General features: G+C 35.4%; 1 protein-coding gene across 1 annotated transcript; it reads left to right on the forward strand.

Moving 5' to 3' along the window:
- Positions 1 to 977: 977 nt before the first annotated feature.
- On the forward strand, positions 978 to 1,511 carry FOMMEDRAFT_159866 (uncharacterized protein; the record flags this gene model as incomplete). Its single annotated transcript, XM_007269597.1, has 1 exon — positions 978 to 1,511. The coding sequence occupies one exon, from the start codon at positions 978 to 980 to the stop codon at positions 1,509 to 1,511; it is 534 nt and encodes a 177-aa protein (XP_007269659.1).
- Between the last annotated feature and the right edge of the window lie 564 nt (positions 1,512 to 2,075).

Genomic DNA, 2,075 nt, shown 5'->3' on the forward strand with positions numbered 1-2,075 from the left:
TGAGTCTTAGTACATATTCATTTACTAAATACAGTATACAAATTCCTTACAAATTAGCTTCCTTTTTAGAGAGGCTAATTGCTTTTACTACATACTTGTACTATTATATATTATAATTGTACTATATATTATAATTATACTATATACTACAATTATACTATTTATTACTATTTTACTATATATTATATGTTACTATTATACTATACAATTATATACAGTTACTACTTATAATAAATTATAATAACTGACTAATTACTAATATACTACTATTATACTATTTAACTATAATTGATTATACTTAAATATACATTATAATAGTATACTCTATTATTATAACTTACAATTTACTATATGTTACTATCATACTATCCAGTTACAAATAACTATAAACTACTATAAACTACAATACTATAATTAACTACTATACTTTACAATTTACTATAGACTATTATTTAACTATACTACTAGTTTACTATATTAAACTATTAGTAACTATAATTACAATTCTACTACTAGTTACAATTTAATTCTTTACAATTATATAATGAATAACTATAAACTACTATATAACTATAAGTTACTATCAAGCACAGCTGGAGCTTGTTTATTGGAACAATTATGCCAACATAGTTAAAAGCCACAGCATTACAATTCCAGTAGAGAGTCTGAAGGCTCTGGTTGCAAATACCTCTGATTTTAAACTTGCAACAGAGAAATATGACAAAAGCGTGAAAAAATGGTGCAGACAGCTTTCTGTAGCAGCAAATAATGATGATGTTAGGACAGTATATGACAAAGCTCCAATGCTGTTGGTTTCATCAGACCCATTTTTTCATGTCGAGGAAGGAAACAAGCTAGGTGGGAAAGAAAATCAAATTAAGAATCAAGGATGGGTGAGCTCAAATCAATCCTATCTCCTGAAAGTGATAGACTAAGTACTTCAGAGACTGTGCCTAACAGCACACATTGGATTTGTCATGTATGAGGAGTTTTCAATCAAGCAGCATGCTCGAGAGGCAGCAGACTTGTGCCAATTGCTGTCAATAAAATGTGTGGCGGAATCCAGTTTAACAGCGTTGTTGCCCATTGTCAATTCTGTTCCTGTAGAGAGACGTGAAACCAGGCTCATCCGATTCGTTGCTCGCGCACAATATTGTGTGCAAAACAATAATCCAATCAATTATTACGAGATGAACGTTCCCAATGCTCAATATGAATACAAGGATTTTGTCTTGCTCAACTCCCATATGGAAGATTTTGTAATACCAGAGTATGCTCTCCTGCAAGCATCCCTCGTGCCTGGACTTCACGCGATGCAGAAAGGGCTTGAACCGATTGAGCACCTCATCGTTATCTGTCGGTCTGCTTTGCTGGCCATCTCTGAAGAGAATTACGAATCAGAAGCTGCGAGGATTGCACGCCTATTTGCTAGGGACGAAGAACATTCCTTGCAAATCGTCCGGACGAGGACGTTCTGCGATGCTGTGGGGTGGTCCAATATCCGGGGCTAGGATGCGATCTCCTCTTCAGGATACCCCCAGGTAGCAAGCCACAGTGTACCCTTCGTCAGCTTCTGACAGACCCACGGTCCAGTAATCCTGTACATCCACTCTCAGACCGTATCGAATTTTCTATTTGCATCATTGCAGGCCTCCTTGTTGTCCATTCATTAGGCTTGGTGCACAAACGAATCCACCCAGAGACAATCGTTGTTATGGAGCCTGTGCCTATAGCTGAAACAGACGTTTTCCCATACAGGCTTGGACATCCTTACTAGGGATCTGCACGTACTGTATATAGGTATGACCTACCCTCTACAGGTCGGTACATGGTACGGTCGTAATAGTACAACTGTATTTTGACTTCCAGGACACAAATACGGTGACAGTGCATACTGTATACAGTTGTAAACAGTAATACACTTGTAAATACAAATTTAATATTATATTAATAAAAAGAAAACAAATTACCATGTTTTAAATTGTGAAAAAAACCTATTAATTTTTTTTTGTGCTTCTGCCTTGAATTAGCACCTGTTGTACCCATTTTCATTAATATATGTAGTAAATCTAAAA

This window comes from Fomitiporia mediterranea (genome assembly GCF_000271605.1).
Source record: "Fomitiporia mediterranea MF3/22 unplaced genomic scaffold FOMMEscaffold_10, whole genome shotgun sequence".
Classification (NCBI taxonomy): Eukaryota; Fungi; Basidiomycota; class Agaricomycetes; order Hymenochaetales; family Hymenochaetaceae; genus Fomitiporia; species Fomitiporia mediterranea.